The sequence below is a fragment of the Triplophysa dalaica genome, chromosome 6, assembly GCF_015846415.1.
Source record: "Triplophysa dalaica isolate WHDGS20190420 chromosome 6, ASM1584641v1, whole genome shotgun sequence".
NCBI classification, from domain to species: Eukaryota; Metazoa; Chordata; class Actinopteri; order Cypriniformes; family Nemacheilidae; genus Triplophysa; species Triplophysa dalaica.
Genome location: NC_079547.1, coordinates 19,522,798 through 19,541,525, shown reverse-complemented (window position 1 = coordinate 19,541,525; position 18,728 = coordinate 19,522,798). Strand labels below are relative to the sequence as shown.

General features: G+C 38.2%; 3 protein-coding genes across 7 annotated transcripts; all 3 read left to right on the top strand.

Annotated features, from left to right (window-relative positions):
• The first annotated feature begins 1,059 nt into the window (after positions 1 to 1,059).
• srsf3a (serine and arginine rich splicing factor 3a) lies at positions 1,060 to 5,685 on the top strand. 4 transcript variants are annotated; one of them, XM_056750662.1, is made up of 8 exons: positions 1,811 to 1,970; positions 2,469 to 2,510; positions 2,683 to 2,893; positions 3,061 to 3,195; positions 4,468 to 4,506; positions 5,147 to 5,233; positions 5,322 to 5,382; positions 5,484 to 5,685. In XM_056750662.1, the coding sequence occupies exons 2-7, from the start codon at positions 2,504 to 2,506 to the stop codon at positions 5,347 to 5,349; spliced, it is 507 nt and encodes a 168-aa protein (XP_056606640.1). In that variant the 5' UTR covers positions 1,811 to 1,970; positions 2,469 to 2,503; the 3' UTR covers positions 5,350 to 5,382; positions 5,484 to 5,685. The 4 variants fall into 4 exon arrangements, with proteins under 4 accessions (XP_056606641.1, XP_056606642.1, XP_056606640.1 ...); XM_056750663.1 differs by lacking the exon at positions 1,811 to 1,970 and adding an exon at positions 1,060 to 1,240 and having other exon boundaries at positions 5,322 to 5,685; XM_056750664.1 differs by having other exon boundaries at positions 1,808 to 2,005; positions 5,322 to 5,685.
• Positions 5,686 to 6,180: 495 nt separating this feature from the next.
• LOC130425007 (myb-like protein X) lies at positions 6,181 to 11,465 on the top strand. Its single transcript, XM_056751037.1, has 2 exons — positions 6,181 to 6,297; positions 6,947 to 11,465. The coding sequence occupies exon 2, from the start codon at positions 6,963 to 6,965 to the stop codon at positions 11,463 to 11,465; it is 4,503 nt and encodes a 1,500-aa protein (XP_056607015.1). The 5' UTR covers positions 6,181 to 6,297; positions 6,947 to 6,962.
• Positions 11,466 to 11,523: 58 nt separating this feature from the next.
• Positions 11,524 to 18,571, top strand: rab44 (RAB44, member RAS oncogene family). 2 transcript variants are annotated; one of them, XM_056751611.1, is made up of 8 exons: positions 11,524 to 16,666; positions 16,774 to 16,858; positions 16,925 to 17,047; positions 17,123 to 17,204; positions 17,286 to 17,400; positions 18,031 to 18,129; positions 18,256 to 18,332; positions 18,431 to 18,571. In XM_056751611.1, exons 1-8 carry the CDS (start codon positions 11,561 to 11,563, stop codon positions 18,516 to 18,518), a joined length of 5,775 nt encoding a protein of 1,924 aa, XP_056607589.1. In that variant the 5' UTR covers positions 11,524 to 11,560; the 3' UTR covers positions 18,519 to 18,571. The 2 variants fall into 2 exon arrangements, with proteins under 2 accessions (XP_056607589.1, XP_056607590.1); XM_056751612.1 differs by lacking the exons at positions 18,031 to 18,129; positions 18,256 to 18,332 and having other exon boundaries at positions 18,431 to 18,558.
• The last annotated feature ends 157 nt before the right edge of the window (positions 18,572 to 18,728 follow it).

Genomic DNA, 18,728 nt, shown 5'->3' with positions numbered 1-18,728 from the left:
AAAGACACAATACTTTCCCATGCTTATAGATTCTTATTGTTTGTTTGTAGCTTTAACACGGACACTTTTTTATTATCTGTATGGTATATTGTATGGAACCTCGACAAAAAAAGACTTCCACAACTGCTAAAATATGCATATTTATATATCTATATTGTAATATGGTTCTGATAATCACCCCCCTAAACAACAAATAAAAAGAAAACCTGATTGATCACACTATGTGTGTTGCTCAGTATGCTCATCCAAGTGGGCCATGCTTGGTAAGTTTACGTCACAAATAGCACGCAACCTTTTGCCTCCCAAGACTAGGCACTCAAAAACCAATCAAAATTCATTATGCAAATATGCAAGAAAAAAGATCATTTCATTATAATAATAAAATGCACATTTTTCAGTGGTCATTGCTATCATTTGAATTTTGAACGAAAAATTTGAATGAAGCAAAAGTTTCTTCCCTTGCTTTTAAATCTCATAAAAAGTGTAACTTTTACAAGAACAAAAGATTGAATTGTGTCTGTATACCAACTCCTAACCATCAGATCAATAAAGTTCTACCTTGCATCAAATAAAATGTATTAATCATGGGATTAATATAAATGGTATTCAAAAAATTATATTTTATAGAATGCTTTTTGGGTTAACATGATTTGTGCTATACATGTTATCTACCATGCGTGTTTACATTTTAAACCAAACAGGCATGTGATGTTTAAACATTTTCCTTTTGAAAACAAAACCCGCTTTCTTTTCTATCCTTTCTGATAATATCCTCATGCTGAAAGATGTTAAAGATAAACTATCTAAATCAATTCAAAGTATATTTTTTGTTTAATATATGGACATGTAGTCTGTGACATGTCATTGTAAGTGTACCGTTTGTGTTTAAGTATGCATACAGTATGGTTTAATGGAGAGCATGAGGGCGGGTTCATGGGAGGCTAACCAGTCATCAGGAAGTGAAACAGAACAGAATGTGCAGTACTAATCTGGGCAAAAAAAAAAACATTGTGTGCCGTGTGTGGTAAAACAAATTCACACGCAAAAAATTACACATACAACATTAGCATATGGGAAGTAGGCTAAATATTGCTTTCTCAAATATGTACTTTTTAAACATCCACGAAATAAAAGAAAACAAATTTTACTGGCAAACTGGGAATGTCATAAAAGAGAGATGGATGTAAACATAGGCGCCTGACTTGCCAAAACTGACTTGCCCAGTGAGACAAAAATAAAGGTGCGTAATGCTCTTCATTTCAATAGGAGGCATTTGTGTTGCATAACTCATATGGTGATTGCTAAATCAACAAAGGGGTGAACTTTTGGCACCAAAATTTACATGAGTTGTTGGATTTGCTACTACTATGACCCTTTTAACACTTAATTAAGTGCTTGACAGGTTACAGATCGAATAACTCCACGGTAAAATACTTTGAAATCCATTACCTGAATACACAAATATGCTACAAAGTTTACTTTTGTGGTTTTATCTTAACTAATACATATATTTTTTTAAGAATTATATATAACAGTGGTATCGAAATTTGGTTATTTGAGCGAACTAAGATTAGTATATGTTTCGCAAACCTAAAATATATATTTCATATGAGACTGGAATTAAATGGTTAATCTATAATAAACAATAAGACCGCACGGTTTTAACGTTACTTGTATCTATGCACATTTTTTTAAGGCGGAGTTACAAGTAACTTCATTTAGTCAAACATGAGAATTATTATAATATTTAAAAGACTCGAATACGAGAGCTTTCCAGCGCGATGGCTGTTTGAAAACCAGTCGTACTCGTCCTCCGCCATTTCTTCGCGACAGAACCTTTCTGTGACGTCGCGTGTTGTTGGCGGAAACCGGAAGTCCGTGTACTTTTCAATTTGCGCTCGAGAGCCCTGTGTACTGTGTAGCGTGTTAGCAACGCAGCGCTAGGCAGTCGTGTGTTTTTGATTTTGCCGGTAAGATTTTTTTCATATATCGCTTTGGGAAAAATGTACGTTGTATTGCAATTATTCTGTTGGTTTTGTTTATTTAACTAACTAATCTTTGATGCTTTCTCATGGTTACGGCTTTTGTTTGTTTTTTTCATGTAGCTGTCGCGTACAGGCCTTTAACCCTTAGCATGTTAGCTTAGTCTGTACTAACAAATCTATTACTAACCAGTGCTTTGAAATGTTTAAAACGGCAAACTAAGAAAATACGTCGAGTTTGGCGTAACATATTATTGATAATATTGTAGTCTTTGCTTAGACCCTTTTAGCTAACGTTAGCCTGTAATTACGTTAACGTTATCTCTTATGAATAATTCAATGCTGCCAGTTAGTGTTTTCATTGTTTACTATCCAACATAAATTTTATTACGTACTGTACATTTACATAAACGCGAATATAACGATAATTGCTTATGTCCGCTCACTCTCAAAACTAACGTTACATTTTAATTTTATTTCATTCAGGCTTTTTCTACTGTGAACTTTGGACCAGTGTAGACATGGGAGGCAAGTCCTTATTTACTCCAAAACCCACCCTTTTAAATGCTTCAATAAGCCAATTTTATTCTCTGTATGTGGTGAAATAAATTTGAGACACAGTAATCCTAAATTATAAACATTCTTGTCATAGCAGCACCATTGTGTGAATCTAAACTCGTTTCTCCTCCGGTTTGCATAGATCCTTCCTTACAAAGGGACTGCCCACTGGATTGTAAGGTCTATGTTGGCAATCTGGGAAACAGCGGTAACAAAAATGAGTTGGAGAGATCATTTGGATATTATGGTCCTCTGAGAAGCGTATGGGTGGCCAGAAATCCTCCTGGCTTTGCCTTTGTGGAGTTTGAAGATCCACGAGATGCAAGCGATGCTGTGAGAGAGCTTGATGGAAGGTAAAGAGCATTTTTAAATGTATTTATTTTTCTGTTCTCTTAAACAGGCATTGCAATGAAGAAGCAAACAATTCATTAAATAATTGCATTTGTGTCCTAAAACATTCAAATGAAATGAAATCGGTTGTGTTCCATGAACAATGAAATGCAAACGGCTTCTGTTTCAGGACAGTTTGTGGTTGTCGGGTGCGAGTTGAAATGTCCAGCGGCGAAAAACGTTCAAGGTATCGAGGACCACCTCCATCTTGGAATCGTCGCCCACGTGATGATAATAGACGCCGCAGTCCAGCCCCAAGACGCCGGTACAGCTTTTCTATCCGCTCTCCATGAACATTTACTGAGCCAGATGTCTTGATCATAATAAACTGGGCTGTGTCTGAACCCAATCACTTTAAGGTTGGTGGAGTAATAAGCATAGGTGTGGACTTTGAAGAAAACCGCATCTTGTCATAAATTTGGCTGATCTGTTCGACCACAAAACATTCTTGGCACTCTGCTTGCCCTTATTTGTTGACAGGTTTTGTGTCTCAGGGTAGATTAGACATATGCTTCATTCCCAAAAAAAGCCTCATGACCTCTGCTTTAAGGTGCGTTTTGAACAGGGTTATTCATTACCTTGAACTTTAGTGGCAGATGTGCAGTGGCATAATTTGGTAGTCTTCTCATTGTTTGGGTTTTGTGTCATTTCTATCTCTATTAATGAAGCTGACCACCCAACCCCCCCTTTCAGAGACATCACCAAGCCTCTTCTCATCTACCTCTGAGTCAATCAACTAGCCCTCTTTCTGCATCATGTGAACAGCGTGCACCAATCGGCTCACATGATCCAAGCATGGCCACCAGCCCATTGGTTCAAGAGCATGCCTCTCTCAGGCTCCTTCACCTCTTCCAACGTTAACCTGATCGGCAAACCCAACCGAGCCACACTTACAACCAATCAGCGGGTTTTATGCCCTCCCAAATGTCTACATGACAACATATCCTCAGCAGTCCTCATCTAACTGACATCTTCAGCCACCTACTGTATAGCTGTCAACAATGTTAACATCTAGCAACCATCTGGCAAAATCTCCCCGCAAATTACGTCCTCCTGACCAGCACTCAGCTTCACTGCATCATAACTAGCTTGTTGAAAACCAATCAAAATAGTAAGTTAAGCTTTTTAATGACATTTGAATTTTTTATTTTGGTGGTTTCGAGGTGTGACCGTGTGCCCATCGTGGTAACAGTATCCAAAGAGTGAGTTTTTTAAAACCATATATTTACATCCTTCTGAGTTTCAGTAGGTTTTCTGCTAAAATCATCTTTGATTAGGGCAGTTACCGTGAAGATATGCTGAATTAAAGTGCGAACTAGAATGGCTCATAGGTAGTTAAAAGTGAATGTTTAGTTGAATGGTAATGGTTGGTAGAACAAGCATCAAGGGTCAAATAATATCTTACACAAAAAAAAGAAAATTCAGCTTAAACTGTCATTGCGTGGCCTCTCGTGAGTTCATGAATGCTTTTTGACCTAAAGAAAATGCTCAATAACTAATTTTTTTACTTGTCGTCCTTTCTTGTTGCTATACCTAGGTCTCCCAGGAGGCGAAGCTTCAGTCGTAGTCGGAGCAGGTGAGTTGTAGATTTTTACTAAGCTGTGTGCTATGATTGATAAGTTAACCAATGAGTAGTGATTGGTCGAATTCTGCAAGCGTGTTACCGGTATATAAATATTTGGAACATCAGGTTACAATATAATTGTACTGACAGATACGACCACCTAACTTGCATATACATTTGGGTCATAGTCAAATCATACCACAAACTGACGTGGATTTGTGGGTGTGTGGTTACACGAGAGATTTCTGCCAGGTCATGCTTAGTATTCACTTTAAGATAGAATGCATCTTTTGTTCCGACACTAAAATGTTTGCAATTTTACGTGTCTAATACCTGCATGGGCAACTTATAAAACACCAAAGACATAAAAAACACGTGTTCAACCCCTTAACTTATGTCATATGACACATTATTGTCATGCGTTATTTGTGCCTCAGACATGAATTGATGGCTTATAAAGAGGTGCCATTATTCTTCTAAGCAATCTTAGTTTGGGTTTTCACCTGGCAAGCGATTAAATGGGTGATTTAGATTTGTATTCCCATTTTTCAAGCCTCATTAGCCGTTATATATCTTAACTTGCCATACGAACAACAGAACCTGTACATAAAGTAGAAAAACAAATGTATGCATATTTACTTTGTTTTCATAGGTCCCTTTCCAGAGAGAGGAGACGAGAGAGGTCTTTATCTCAAGATAGAAACTATAAACCTTCTAGGTCTTTCTCAAGATCACGCAGGTACATTAACACTTGTGTATAGTTACATAATTGCATAGATCCTGTGTTCACAGTGGTGTTTACATGACTCGTCTTTTGTCCTTTCTAGTCGTTCACGATCTAATGGCCGGAAGTGAGGTTGGTCACAGCAGCCCTGTTGGGTAAAGCATGTATGTATACGTGCTCTCTCAACATAATAGGATTGTGGAAAAGAATGATTGATGTTTTTTTTTTGCTCATGAAGTCTTTTAAAATGTATTTTTTCCCTTAGTATTCCGAGTTTCATTTTTCCCCTTAAGATGCGTGTACTTCAGTGGGTAGCAAGGGCTTCATCTTGCCTAAATGTCTGGACTGTAATTTTAAGCTTTTGAGGCAGTGAAGACTGAACGGAATAACACTGTCTGACTAAGATGTTAAAACCAGTTTTGTATGCTTTTTGTTTGTACTCTGATTAAACAAAAACTCTTCACTCATTTCCCTGTATGACTTTTTTACCACTAACTCATACACAATGTTTCAGTGTGCCCTTCATCAAAACAGTCCTTTGTGCATTTCAGTGTGTTTTTAAAGTCTTAAAATACCCTGACTGCGATGCCAAACTTAATATTTTAGTTGAGTATTATAGACCTTCAATTCAATTGAGTATTGTGTAGTAGTGTTAGCTTTAAATATTCACAGAGGGGCCAGTAGGGAGCAGTACTGTTTTAAAGATGCTCGGAAAATGTTTGTGAAACTGAAAAATATATGTGAAATGAAGATCTCACTTGAGGTACTGCTCTAAACTTTGTGTAAGAACAGCTTATATGGCAAAAGTGCATGCACAAACATGCAAAAGAAGTTTTAAAAGATAGACTTTTCGAGTGGTTTAAACAGGAAAATCAGTCAGCAGCTCTGTGAACGTACACTTCACACTTCGCCTATGATGCATTGTGTGTCAACAGCGCAGGAAGTTGAGGGTAGCAGTGAAAAGGAAGCTACACGAGCTCAGCCCGTAATAAGAGAAATACCCAAAGCTATTCTGCTCTCATTGCTTAGCAAATCCCCAAGACGGCAAAGAAGATGGATCATTAAAGGGTCAGCAGAAGGTAACGTCTCAGTTTGTCATTTTGCAGGTGTCAAATTTACACTCTGTTACATTTTTACATATGCATTTGGAAATGCAATGTAAATGTGTGGTTTGGGTGAACCTCATAAATTATTTGTTTTTCCTAAGCAAGACGTGTTTCATAGTTTTGAAGTGTTGTTAAACTGTTGGTTTTGAATAAACTATGAACATTCAATCTGGTGTTATTTCCGACATTACATCTCATCATGTTTTTAGTATTAAATGTTCACATTTATGTATTATTCTGTAGTTTTACAACCGATGGAGTGTTTTACCATTTGTCATGTATTTTTCACATTCTTGAGAACTTTTAAAAGTATCACTGTACTTTATGATGTGATAATAAAGCAAAGTGAAAAGCGCTTTAATCACTTTAGCAGCACTGTAACTCTTTAAAACTAGGTATCAAACAAAACATGTTAGATTTCTGTTTTAAAACATTTTATTATAAATAATCACAACCAAAAGACCTGTGAGAAATCACCACTTTTAGCTCATTCGTGACATTTGCAATGAGTCATATATATGTGACGCATCTGTAATGCTCTCTTGGTTTCCTTCTTAATCATGTTCCTATAAATTTAAAAAAAAAAATTAAATGAGTTTTCCCCCATTGTGTGTCTTATCAGCCCCATTTGAACAGCCATGTCAGGCCGAAGATCCAAGAAAAACCAGAAACTTGGTTCGTCTCGACGAGGCAACAGAGGTCTCAGAGTTAATGAGGAAAAAGATAATGAGTTTGATGGGCCGGATGAGGTTCACACCACCAACCCATCTGATGACACTGTTTTAGAAGCCCAGTTTGATCATCTGCCATGCATGGAAACTGATAATCAAACCACAGCCTTAGAATGTTCTCCACGTGCAGAGTCAACAATTCACAAGGCTTCAGATGTGGAGGCCGATCTGCCAGAAAGAAAACGAAAAATAGGATCAACGCGTAAGAAGGCTGGCGAGTTAAAAAATCGGAGGAATCTTGAACCATGTGATGAGGTGAGGACAAGTGAAGAGTTTGGTGAGGAACAAGAAAACCAACTAAACACATCAACCACTGAAGAGGAACACACTTATCAAACAAAAAATGAGCAACAAACTCAGAGATCTGGGTCAGGAGGGGAGCTTGGGGTTGCACAAAACATTATGGTTACTGTTTCACAAAGTAAAGAAACCGATGCTATACACCATCAAGAGATATCCTCGTATGGTCAGACTTCAAGACTTGAAGCAGGAAGCAATATGGCGATGGAACAATCTACAGCCCAATCTAATGTCGTCACAATGTCTAGAACTGAGCATGAAACCCTTTTGGTCAGCAGCGTACAAAAAAGAAAAATGGGGTCGACTCGTAGGCCTCTTGGCGGCAATAGAGAACAAAACAGAGAAAATGTTGAGGTAGAAGAACTTTTTAGAAACACGACAGATGATGTATGGAAAGCAGAAGTCAAAAGCAGTGAAGCAGAGTTCAGCATTTTAGAGGAGATGATGCAAACGTGGGATGATGTGAAAAGAATCAGTCCCACAAACACACCATCCCACACAGAATCAGCTTTAGTTTCAAATCAACCTCTCTCATCTGAAAGAACTGAAGAACTTGATGTTTCAGTTGAAACTGAAACCAACAACCGATCGGTTGCTTGTTCGGTTATTGATTCAACAAAACCACCATCTGACAGATTCGGCAATCATGAGAACTTATTTCCCAATAAAGAGTTGGTTTGTTTTAAATTGGGTTTGGAGACAGACAATCACGCTGAGGATTTTAACGTGTTTCAAAATGTGTCTGACTTACCCCCCACTCGGTCAGAGAATTTTTTGGAAGAAGTGGGTGGTTTTAGTGATACCTATCAAGATTTGCCCCATTCAAGACATAACACATCAGAGGACTGCGGATCTGTTACATTAGTAGAAACTAAAGAGGAACCATGTAGAAGTGATCCAAATATCATTATTTCATCATCAAAACAAGATACAGAAATAGATAAACTTCTGGTTAATGTTGAGGAAACTCTTTCTTCACCCTGCCCTCTTGATGTTGCTACAAAATATGGTAACTCTGAGATTCCCACGGATGAACTTACAGCGAAAGTCGGCAGGATTTCTGAAACCCTTGAGTCTGATATCACCCATTCTGAACCAACAAAGATAGAATCAACACCTAAGATGACCGATCCTGGGCCGGACAGGCATGGTTTAGAGGATGAGGAAAAAGAGACACTTATGGAGGCAATCACTTCAGGACAAGAGATGAAAATGGAGGAAGAGTATACCCAAAGTGAAAGATTGGAGCACAAAGAGGAAAATATGAATATACAAGCAACAGATGACTTTGTTGAACAAGAAATACAGTCGGACATGCAGCAGGGAAAAACAAGGAAGGGTTTACATTCAGCCAATGAGACAAATGTAAGTGACTCATCTCTTAGTTCTGCAAACTGTAATCTGGCAAATGTATCACCTGTAACAGAGCATTTACATAATGTCAATATGAACTTCAGTAGTCTGATGCCTGAAGACTCTAAATTGTCTGGTGGTGTCATGGTCGAGACTGTGGTTTCTTCTGGATTAAATGATCTTATTATAAATAATCAAGTGTCACATGTGATTGTTCCGGAGGCAGAAAATCGAGATATTTATGTGGAAATTAAAGAAGGAAATGATATTGATGTTCTCGAAAGATCAATAACATGTGACGTTACTGTGACTGAAAATGTCTTGGATGTAGAGAATTTTACAGAACAAAGTGTAGATCCTCAAACTTTAGCTACAAGGGAAAATGAGAATGTGGGTACTAAAACAGGATCTGAAACAGATGCACTTGAAATAAAAGACCAGGACAATGTCGAAAATAATGCCAAAGATGACATGATAATGCAAATACTTAAGAATAAAACAGAGAATGAAGAAGATGAGGGAGATACCAAAGATCGGGAAAAACAGCCTGGATCTCAAATACAAGGGAGTCCATCACGGGTAGATCCTGACAAAGAAAGCTATGACTTCTTTCAAGATACATCTGTGGAAAATGCAGAAGAGAGTCTTCTAAATGCAAAATCAGAGTCAGCTTTTGATAGAGAAGGTAAGACCTGTGAAAAATACAAAATGATTGAAGAATCAGGAGGCCATGAGAAGATGGATGCATCAGCTGTCTCAATGATAGGTGTGACAGAACCCCTTGCAAACATTCCGGATAATGATATCAGATCGGATTTACAGCCGGAAGAGCATTCCTCGCATATTAACTTTGAAGGGTTGATGCAAGATGCTGTTACTGAAAGTTCGCTGGAGTCAAGTGCAGTTCCTGAGCAAACTGAACTCAGCATAATCCCAGAAGATTCTCAAGGAGTACAGAAAAAGGACGGAGCTAGTGAAGGAGTGGCAGAGAAGGACAGAGGACTAGAATTTCAAGAGCAGAATAATGTGATGGATCAGAACATAAAACAAACTATGATGGTTTTAAAAGGCGACGAACATGAGATGACAAAGAAAGTGCGAAGGTCCACAGAACAGTGTGATGATGAGGCTGATAAAGCAGAGGGACATGCAGAGATAACATCAGAACAACAGCAAAGATCTTCATTGAATATTTCTCAGAAACAAGATGGTCCACCACACGATGATTCTGAAAACATGTTTGAAAGTGAAACAGAAGAGATGTTTCTCAGGGCAAACACTGTACATGCAGCTTTTGAAAGGATGATTGAGACAAATGATGAAAGCAAAGAGATTGAGGAAGACTTCAAAGAAATAGAAGCAGCAGAACATTTAACCAACGTGAACATTCAGGATAATGCCAATAAGTCAGATTTACAGACAGAAAACCCAGAGCAAAACAAAGTATTAACAGAAGGGCCTCATATAAATCTGGAAGAACTTCAAGAAAGCACACATGCTAAGAACGTGACTGATGTGACTGATTCTGGTCTCTCCTTTGAAGATCCAGGAGAGTCATACATGGAACTTGAAAACATCAATGAGATCCTAGAAGATTTCCAGAAAGAGGAGAAACAATCAACAATTAAGCCACTTGTTCACAAGCGAAAAATGAGAGGAAACAAAAGGCAACGAAAAGACAGAGAACAAGATGATGACAGTGAAACACTTAACAATGAGGAGAAAGAAGAGGAGAGAGAGAAAAGTGGGGGAAAAGATACCGGTCCTGTTGAAGAGTTGGACTCAACCATCATTCAGTCGTCATGTAATGCTGAGAAATCCACTGAAGAGAGTAGCTGTGATATCACAGAATCACAAACTACCACAAAATGTCATGGAGAGTCTCAGGAAAATGCTGGAGATATTGAAAGTTTACCAACAGGGGGAGACACAGAAGCACATTTGGAAATTCAAACAGACATTGGCATGCTTGACTCAACAATGAATAAAGAAGGAACAGAAGAAAACATCTGTGATGATGATGTTCTCATGAGACAAGTCGTGTTTGTTGGAGATACAGTTACAGAAGAGAGTAATATGACTATTGAGTCAGATCTTCTTCAAAATAACACATCACTTGATACTCACCAGGAATTATTAAAATCATCTGAAAATGTTGAAAATGTTTCTGCTGTGACTGACTCTGGTCTTCTTCTGCAAGATGTTGTTTTAGTTGGTTCAGGAGAGACTGAAGCAGTTTCTGAGGAACCTGAAATTAGCAATACTTCAGAAAATTCTCAAAGAGATTCATCATCAACATTAAATCTACTTGCTCACAAGCGAAAAATGGGCTCAACCCGTAGACCGCTCAGAGGAAACACAGGGCAACAAAAAGACAGAGAACAAGATGATGAAAATGAAACACTTAACAGCGAAAGTTTGATCAATGAGGATAAATCCACTGAAGAGAGGCTCTGTGATATCACAGAATCACAAACTACCACACAATGTTATGCAGAGTCTCAGGAAACTGCAGGAGATGTTGCAAGTTTACCAATAGGGGGAGACAAAGAAGCACATTTGGAAATTCAAACAGACATCAACATGTTTGACTCAACAATTATTGAAGAAGGAACAGAAGGAAACATCTGTAATGATGATGTTCTCACGAGACATGTTGAGTTTGTTGGAGATACAGTTACAGAAGAGAGTAATATGACTATTGAGTCAGATCTTCTTCAAAATAACACATCACTGATACACACCAGGAAGCATTAAAATCATCTGAAAATGTCTGAAAATGTTTCTACTGTGACTGATTCTGCTCTTCTCTGCAAGATGTTGTCCTAGTTGGTTCAGGAGAGAAAACTGAAATGAGCATTATTTCAGACAGTTCTCAAGGAGATTCTCCATCAAAATTAAATCCGCTTGCTCACAAACGAAAAATGGGTTCAACTCGCAGACCACTCAGAGGAAACAAAGAAAAAAGAAATAATGCAGATGAAAAAGAGGCTGGAGCTAGTGAAGGAGTGGCAGAAGTGGACACAGACCTACATTCAGAAACTCAAGAGCAGAATAATGTGATAGATGACAACATAATACAAACTATAAATGTAAGCGATAATGAAGAACATGAGAGGACAGAGACAGTGAGAAAGTCAACACAGGAACTGTGTGATGATGCAGTTGATAAAGCGGAGGTTACATCAGAACAACAGCTAAGATCTTCATCAAATGTATGTCAGACACAAGAAGGTTCACCACAATATGAATCTGAGAACATTCTGAAAAGTGAGATGGATGTTCGAGAAGAGAAAGAAACTGAAAATAATGATGAGGAAATATTTGCTTTTGAAGACATTAGCTCAGAAGTTACTGTCACACCTCAGGCACAAAACAAACTCTTCATCCAAACTACTGATGCAGACAGTCATGACTATATCCAAACAGTTAAAGATGTGCATGAGGAAAGTCAAGGGGAAGAGATGTTTCTCAGTGCAAACGCCAACCTTACCATTCAGGACAATGACAGTCAATCAGATTTTCAAACAGAAAATTCTAAGCAAAATTATGTATTAACAGACGATCAAAATACAAATACAACTCCACATATAAATGTAGAAGAACGTCAAGAAACCGAACCGAATGTTTTAGCTGTGACTGATTCTGGTCTCTCATTTGGAGATTCAGGAGAGTCACAAAAAGAACTTGAAAACATCAATGACGTCCCAGAAGATTCTCAGGAAGAGGAGAAACAATCCAAAATAAAGCCACTTGTTCACCAGCGAAAAATGGGCTCAACCCGTCGACCTCTGAAAGGAAACAAAGGGCAACGAAAAGACAGAGAACAAGATGATGACAGTGAAACACTTAACAATGAGGAGAAAGAAGAGGAGAGAGAGATAAGTGGGGGAAAAGATACAGGTCCTGTTGAAGAGTTGGACTCAACCATCATACAGTCGTCATGTAATGCTGAGAAATCCACTGAAAAGAGTATCTGTGATATCACAGAATCACAAACTACCACAAAATGTCATGGAGAGTCTCAGGAAAATGCTGGAGATATTGAAAGTTTACCAACAGGGGGAGACACAGAAGCACATTTGGAAATTCGAACAGACATTGGCATGCTTGACTCAACAATGAATAAAGAAGGAACAGAAGAAAACATCTGTGATGATGATGTTCTCATGAGACAAGTCGTGTTTGTTGGAGATACAGTTACAGAAGAGAGTAATATGACTATTGAGTCAGATCTTCTTCAAAATAACACATCACTTGATACTCACCAGGAAGCATTAAAATCATCTGAAAATGTTGAAAATGTTTCTACTGTGGCTGATTCTGGTCTTCTTCTGCAAGATGTTGTCCTAGTTGGTTCAGGAGAGAAAACTGAAATGAGCATTATTTCAGACAGTTCTCAAGGAGATTCTCCATCAAAATTAAACCCACTTGCTCACAAACGAAAAATGGGTTCAACTCGCAGACCACTCAGAGGAAACAAAGAAAAAAGAAATAATGCAGAAGAAAAAGAGGCTGGAGGTAGTGAAGGAGTGGCAGAAGTGGACACAGACCTGCATTCAGAAACTCAAGAGCAGAATAATGTGATAGATGACAACATAATAAAAACTATAAATGTAAGCGATAATGAAGAACATGAGAGGACAGAGACAGTGAGAAAGTCAACACAGGAACTGTGTGATGATGCAGTTGATAAAGCGGAGGTTACATCAGAACAACAGCTAAGATCTTCATCAAATGCATGTCAGACACAAGATGGTTCACCACAATATGAATCTGAGAACATGATGAAAAGTGAGATGGATGTTCGAGAAGAGAAAGAAAATGAAAATAATGATGAGGAAATATTTGCTTTTGAAGACATTAGCTCAGAAGTTACTGTCACACCTCAGGCACAAAACAAACTCTTCATCCAAACTACTGATGCAGACAGTCATGACTATATCCAAACAGTTAAAGATGTGCATGAGGAAAGTCAAGGGGAAGAGATGTTTCTCAGTGCAAACGCCAACCTTACCATTCAGGACAATGACAGTCAATCAGATTTTCAAACAGAAAATTCTAAGCAAAATTATGTATTAACAGACGATCAAAATACAAATACAACTCCACATATAAATGTAGAAGAACGTCAAGAAACCGAACCGAATGTTTTAGCTGTGACTGATTCTGGTCTCTCATTTGGAGGTTCAGGAGAGTCACAAAAAGAACTTGAAAACATCACTGACATCCCGGAAGATTCTCAAAAAGTACAATCAAAATTAAATCCACTTGTTCATAAGCGAAAAATGGGCTCCACACGTAGACCTACTGGAGAAAACAAAGGGCAAAGAAAAGACAGAGAATGGCATGCAGAGTTTCAGAAAAATTATGGAGACTCAGAAGCACATTTAGAATTTCAAACAGAGATTAAAACGTTTGACTCAACTGTTGATGAAGGAATAAAAGATCATATCTGTGATGATGATGTTCTCATGACACAGGCTGAGTTTGTTGGAGATAAATTAACAGTAGAGAGTAATATGACTATTGAGTCAGATTTTCTTCAAAATAACACATCACTTGATACAAACCAGGAAGCATTAAAATCATCTGAAAATGTGGAAAACATTTCAACTTTGATTCATTCTGGTCTTGTCTTGCAAGATGTTGCCACTGAAAGTTCACTAGAGTCAAACACAGTTCCTGAGAAATCGGAAAGCAGCATCATTCCAGAGGATTCTCATGTAGAAGATTCCCACTCAAAATTGAATCCAGTTGTTCACAAACGAAAAATGGGCTCAACCCGAAGACCACTCAGAGGAAACAAAGATAAAGAAGATTTAAGAGAGGTGAAGGAGGAAGACATGGAACCACACTCAGAAATTCAAGAGCAGAATGATGTTGTAGATCACGACACAATGCAAAAAAGAATGGATGTAAGACATAATAAAGAAGAAAACTCTATATTGAGATTACCGGTACAGGAACTATGTGAGCACCTGTCTGAAAATAAGGAATGGCATAGTGATATTACATTAGAACAAGAGCAAACTTCATCAAATATATCTCAAACACAAACTGCACCATCACAAGATGATGCTTGCGAAAGTTTACCAGAGATCCAAGAATCAAATACTTTTGTTTTGTCTGAGGCATTGTCAATGGAAGAAAACCAAATTCACGTGTCTGAGCCTGTTGTCACGGTTGGAACTCCTCAAATAGAGGATGGGAAAATCCAGTCAGTGTTCAGCAAATCTGTGCAAAAGAGGAAGATGGGGTCAACCCGCAAAACACAGAGAGGGCAGAGGAATGAGAAAGAGAGAGAATTGGGAGAAGAACTAGATGGTGAAACTAAAATTGCTACAACCAAGGAAGATACCATTAAACCACAGGAGAACTTTATTCTTGAAGAGGTGATGTCATTAACTATAACAGAAACTCATGCGCATCAGCAACCATCTAGTTTACCTACGAATAAAGAAGGCCATCTAATTGAGAATAATGGAAGTAAAATGAACAATCAGACAGAAAGCCCAGAACAAAATGAAATGCAAATGCAAAATGATCCAAATTCTAATACAAACCCTCATCAAAATCAAGATAAAAGTGAAATCCTAATTTCTGAAAAGTCTCACACTGAAAACATACATTCAAATATGAATCCAACTGCCCAGAAGCGAAAAATGGGATCAACCCGTAAGACACTGAGAGGGAATGGGCGGAGAGCACGAGAGGTAGAATCAAAAGAAATAGATGGAGATAGTGAAAGAACACTAGAAGAGCACTCAACGGAATTTGCAACCATTGAAAGAGCACATGAGACGAAATTGGATGAAAATACACAGTTGAAAGAGACTAGAAGCACTGAAAGTCTCACCCATCCAGTAGCCACTTCAAAAATATTTTTTGAAACAGAGGATGGAGAGAAAAAAGTTTCAACGAATATTGTCGGTCTGTCTGTGGTGAGTGAGGAGATCCGCTCCAATGAAGCGCCTTCAGAAGCATTTTGTACTGATCTACAATCAGAAATGTTAGTCAGTGCAGATGAGATGAAAGTATGTGAAAAATATGATGGACCATCAGGACTTGAAAATCTTGACAAATCCAAAAGTCTAGAGGAAGTTGAAAGTGAACCTCAGTTGCAGTTAACAGTGTTGGATCAATCACATCAGATGCATTCAGGAAAACATCCACGATCAGAAAACGTTACCCCTGAAAGGAGAAGAAAGATAGGCTCGACTCGCAAAAACTTAAGAGGGAAACGAGGAGATAAGAAGAGAGAAGAATCTGAAAGCAATCAGTTTGCGCCAGAAAAAGACCAGGACGGTGAAACTAGCATGATACGAGAGGCAGAACCTGATCAAATAATTCACAATAGTTTTGAGGAGTCAGACACGTCACTTCTCGGAGAGATAGAGAGAGCGTTGCGAAAGACTTCTCCAAGTTTACAAAACACTGACTATCAATTAATTGTCAATGAACCAAACTTAGCAGAAACTCCTGAAACATCTCATTTCAATACCCCAGAAAACTCAGAACCAGAACAAGGCTCAGACAAAGAGAAACATGGATCTCTCCAAGTGACAGAATCACAAAATCAATCTGAAATCGGCTCACCGAGACGGCGAAGAAAAATGGGTTCGACTCGCAAGAATCCCAGACAGCAAATTCAAGCAAAAAGAGAAGATGAAAATGAGGAGGATGAGACAGAAGAGAAAAACAAACAAGAATCAAAAAGTCTCAAGAAGGACCTTGAAGCAGCTGAGGAATCTAAAGTGCATGATTCCAGAGATAATGTAGAAAATAAAGAGTATCTTGATGTACCCGTCGCACTTACAAATAGCTGTCAGACAGAGGAAAGCACTAACTCTGTTGGCAAAGAAGGGACTTCACCATCAACTAAAAGAAAATTCGGGTCCAGGCGAACAAATGTAGGCAATAGAGACCTTGGTGGGATGATCCCACCTGATCTTACGGTATGTCTATCCTGTATTTCTTATGCCTTTTATTTGAGAAATCCTGCTTATATTTTCAAGTCTGCTCCAGAAATTAAGAACCTTTACAATATGCTCCAAACAAACAGGAAGACACTGGCGCCCGGCTGGTTTCTTTGGACCAGATGATAAAGGCATCACAACATGATGGACAGACAGCCGGTTTAAAAAACAGTAAGCATCATGAATTTGATTGATAAAAATCACATTTCTAATACGAACATAATCTCTGTTGAACAGTTTCAGATATGGAAGTCGTTCAGTTTAATGTGGTGATGGTGGGAAACAGCTCTGTGGGAAAAACGTCTTTCGTAAGACGCTTTCATGGAGGAGAGTTCAGCTCGGATTACTCTTCTACGATTGGTGAGTCATGTGACCAAACGTGGACATTCTCGTCTTCTGAGATGTGTTGATTAATTTCATGTGCTTTACACCCAGGTGTTGACACCTGTGTACAGAACATTGTGTTTCATGACAGAGTTGTTAAACTGCAGATATGGGACACAGCAGGTCAAGAGAGGTATGACATAGCAAATAAAGCAGATAAAATACAGAAGAGGTTTGTTGATTTGTGTATTTAACTAAAATAATGTTTTCAAAGGTTTCACAGCATCACCACACAAGTGTTTCACAGGGCAGATGGCCTTTTTCTCATGTATGAAGTCACATCATGGATGAGTTTTATTTCTGTGCGAGACTGGATTTCTCAAATTCAGGTAGCTAATATTTTTAAAAAAAAAATCTTATAGGAACAACTCAAATAAGAGATGATTTCAAAGTTATTTTCAGTTTTTCTCAATTTACTATTCATAGGAATGTGTTTATCTAGAATAATAATTTTTGTTTAATTCTGTTAACTTCTAACAATATAGGGATGCTCTGATACCATTATTTAAAGGCCGATGTGCGAGTGCAGATATTTTTTATAGTACTCGCCGATACCTTTTCTTGGTGAGGTTGCAATTTTCCAAGCACAAAACACTGAACACTGAAACTAATAACTAATAACTAAAAAACACAAATATCAGTCAGTTCTGCCAGGTATGTCACGTGAAGTATTGGCCTTTGGTATCGGTGTATCTTTATGAGTACGAGTACATTAGCTTAATATCTATCACGAGCCTGACTCACCTTGTCATGATTTTCTAGTCTTGTGGCAGGATCATGTCAGTCCCACGTGTTTTGTGTGGAAGCACATGGCCATTGTTTGTTAAGATGGCCTTGTCCTCCCCTGTCGTGCTTGAGCGCGTTTCCTCGTCTAGCTTCCCGCCTGTTATTATCCCCCTCCAGCTGCCTGGTGTTGTCCCTTGTTATTTTTTCTAATGATTTATGACAATGTCACACAGGAAAAGGCTCCTGATGATGTCATCGTGATGTTGTTAGGCAACAAGAACGATTGTGCTGGGCGTGAAGTCCAGGTTAAGGAAGGGGAGGATCTCGCTAGAGTAAGAAAACATTGTCACCCCAAGGCAAATATAGCCCTGGATGTTATGTAATAAGGTTTTGTGTTAGTTTTTTGTTCCACTAACCTTAAAGGTGTTTTATATAATTTGTGTCTATTCCTTCATTAGGAGTATAAAATTAATTTCATGGAGTGCAGTGCTGCAACTGGAGCTAATGTGTCAGAATGCATGAAGAGTTTAGCTGAGTAAGCTTTAAAGCAAACAACAACTATCATAGCAATTGCTCAACAAGTTTGTGTGTGTTGTGTGCTTTATTTAATGACCTGTTTCTTATTATCATTAGGATGTTAATGCAGCGGAAGAGAAAAAAGATGGAGGAACGCACACCTTTGAAGAGCGTGCAACCACAGAAGAAATCTGGTTGCTGTTGAGATAAACTCATATACAAACACTTAAAAAAAATACAAGCACACACATAAACTGCTAATATTTTGTTGCTTAAAGCCCATGAGGTTTGTATTTAATAAATATGTACAAAGCACAATATAGTTTTTACACCCTTAAAATATGACTGTTGATAATATATCAAGAGGTTTAGTTTTAATGCTTTTTAAACGCCTAGCTGTATGCTAAGTGAAGGT